Genomic DNA, 2,137 nt, shown 5'->3' with positions numbered 1-2,137 from the left:
TTCTTTCCCCTGGTAGAGATCTTGTTGCAGCTCAGGTGGTAGCTAGGGGATTCTTCATGATGGCTCCTCCCCCCTTTATATATCTTTTGCATAAGGCGGGAACTCTTTGTCCCTCTGGGTTTCCACCCCCCCTCACTGGAAAAGCACCAGGTTAAAGATGGATTCCAGTTCAGGTGACATGATCACATGTCACTGCAAGACTTCATTACTCACTTGCCAGCACACACATATACAGGAAGACTCACAGGTAAATACAGCCATCTGCAGACAATGGGAGTCATCAAGATTCCAAACCATCATTAATGGTCCACACTTTACACAATTACAATAGGCCCTCAGAGTTACATTTTATATTTCTAGTTTTAGATACAAGAGTGGTACATTTATACAAATCAGATGATCATACTCAGTAGATTATAAGCTTTGTAATGATACCTTACAAGAGACCTTTTGAATGAAGCATATCCCAGTTACGTTACATTCACTTATTACCGTATTTTCTCTAAAACTATCTCAGTTACATTATATTGACTTATTATCAAGTTTTTATAAAACCATATAGACTGCACAACGTCACAGGGGTGTCCAAGAGCCTGGAGCCCTGGACCCCTCTCACCATGTCCCCCGCACCCCAGCAGTCCCGCAACACACCAGGGCTCAGGATGGAGGAGAGGGACTGGCTGAGCTTTAGACAGCACCCCCAGCCCAGGGCAGGTGCCTCCCTCCCCTACTCCCTCTTGCCTCCTTTGGGACTCCTGTCCCACTGCCTTGGGCAGGGCCTGCCCCCCATCCCCCTCCAGGCCCTGCCCTTCCTTCTGGCCTTACCTCAGCCAGCCCCTGATATCCACACTGCCCCCTCTCCTCCCAGTCCCCACTTCGGCCAGTGCCCATCCCTCCACCTGGCCTTCCCTCAGCGAGCCCCTGGTATCCACACAGCCCTTCTCCCCCCAGCCCCCACTTCGGGCAGTGCCCACCCCTCCGCCTGGCATTCCCTCAGCGAGCCCCTGGTATCCACACTGCTCCTCTCTCCCCCAGCACCCGCTTTGGGCATTGGCACAAGGGCAAGCCAGCAGCCGAGTACCGGACGGGCCCGCGCCTCATCATCTACGTGCTGGGTGGGGTGACCATGTCTGAGATGCGCTGCGCCTACGAAGTGACCCGGGCCACCGAGGGCGAGTGGGAGGTGGTGATCGGTGAGTGGGGCGAGTCCTGGGGGGAGAGGCGGCTGGAATGCCCAGGTCAGGGACAGTCGGGACCCCCTGGGAGGGGGAGACCCTAGAACTGCCTGCCTAGCACCCACAGGGCGCCCCTGCCACCCTCTGTCCTCCCGCACCCGGGGGCCTGGGAACAGATGTGCTTGCCCCACCTGCCTCAGCCACGCATGGCCTGTATCTAGACACCTGATCTCCTAGTCCCTGGCTCCCCAGGCCTCTCCTTGCCCAGGGACCATGTGTGGGGGTCCAGTCAGACACCCCCAGTAACACCCATAGGGATATGGCTCACCCCCTGCACACACCCCTCTAAGACCCAAGGGTGAGGAACGCTGTCAGTGCGTGGATTCTTGCCTGGCCGTGCAGGGTACAGCAGCACGAGGGGTGCGGTGCCAGGCCGCGGGGGGCAGGAGACAGCCCCTCCCCCCCTGCACTAGAGCAGGGTCCAGCTGCAAGGATGGGGGAGATGGTGATGCCAGCCTCATGCCCGCCCCACTGTGCCCACTGCTGCCAACCACCTCTCTCCCCTCCAGGTTCCAGTCACATCCTGACCCCCAAGAGCTTCCTGGATGACGTCCAAACCCTCAACCGGAAGGCCCCTGAGGAGGTCTAGAAGCAGCCCCCTCCCCGCAGAGACTCTGCCCCCCACAGCTCGCTGCCCCCAGAGCCACCTGCTCTTTGCAATAAAGCACCTTCCCCCCTACTCTTGGCAGCGCTGTCAGTTCTTGGGGAGGGACGGGAGAGGGGACGGGACCCCCAGGCTGCTTGGCTGTTGGGGCAGGGGGCAGGCCAGGCTCCCGTCTAGGGTTGTGGCCCTCTGTGCCCCATGGCCACCGCCCCACTGATGCGATAGGGGAAGAGTCAGACTCCGTTATGTACAGCCTCAGCCATTCCTACCTCCCCTCCCTGGGACCCAAGGCACAGCC

The 2,137-nt window shown here is 58.9% G+C and overlaps 1 protein-coding gene across 1 annotated transcript; it reads left to right on the top strand.

Annotated features, from left to right (window-relative positions):
• Positions 1-868: 868 nt before the first annotated feature.
• LOC135980614 (syntaxin-binding protein 2-like) lies at positions 869-1,914 on the top strand (the record flags this gene model as incomplete). Its single annotated transcript, XM_065580542.1, has 2 exons — positions 869-1,193; positions 1,745-1,914. Coding segments are annotated over 2 exons (405 nt in total), but the record flags the coding sequence as incomplete, so codon positions are not given.
• Positions 1,915-2,137: the final 223 nt, after the last annotated feature.

The sequence above is a fragment of the Chrysemys picta genome, unplaced genomic scaffold, assembly GCF_011386835.1.
Source record: "Chrysemys picta bellii isolate R12L10 unplaced genomic scaffold, ASM1138683v2 scaf5030, whole genome shotgun sequence".
NCBI classification, from domain to species: Eukaryota; Metazoa; Chordata; order Testudines; family Emydidae; genus Chrysemys; species Chrysemys picta.
The sequence above is the reverse complement of the archived record's forward strand: the minus strand, read 5'-3'. Positions and strand labels throughout refer to the sequence as shown.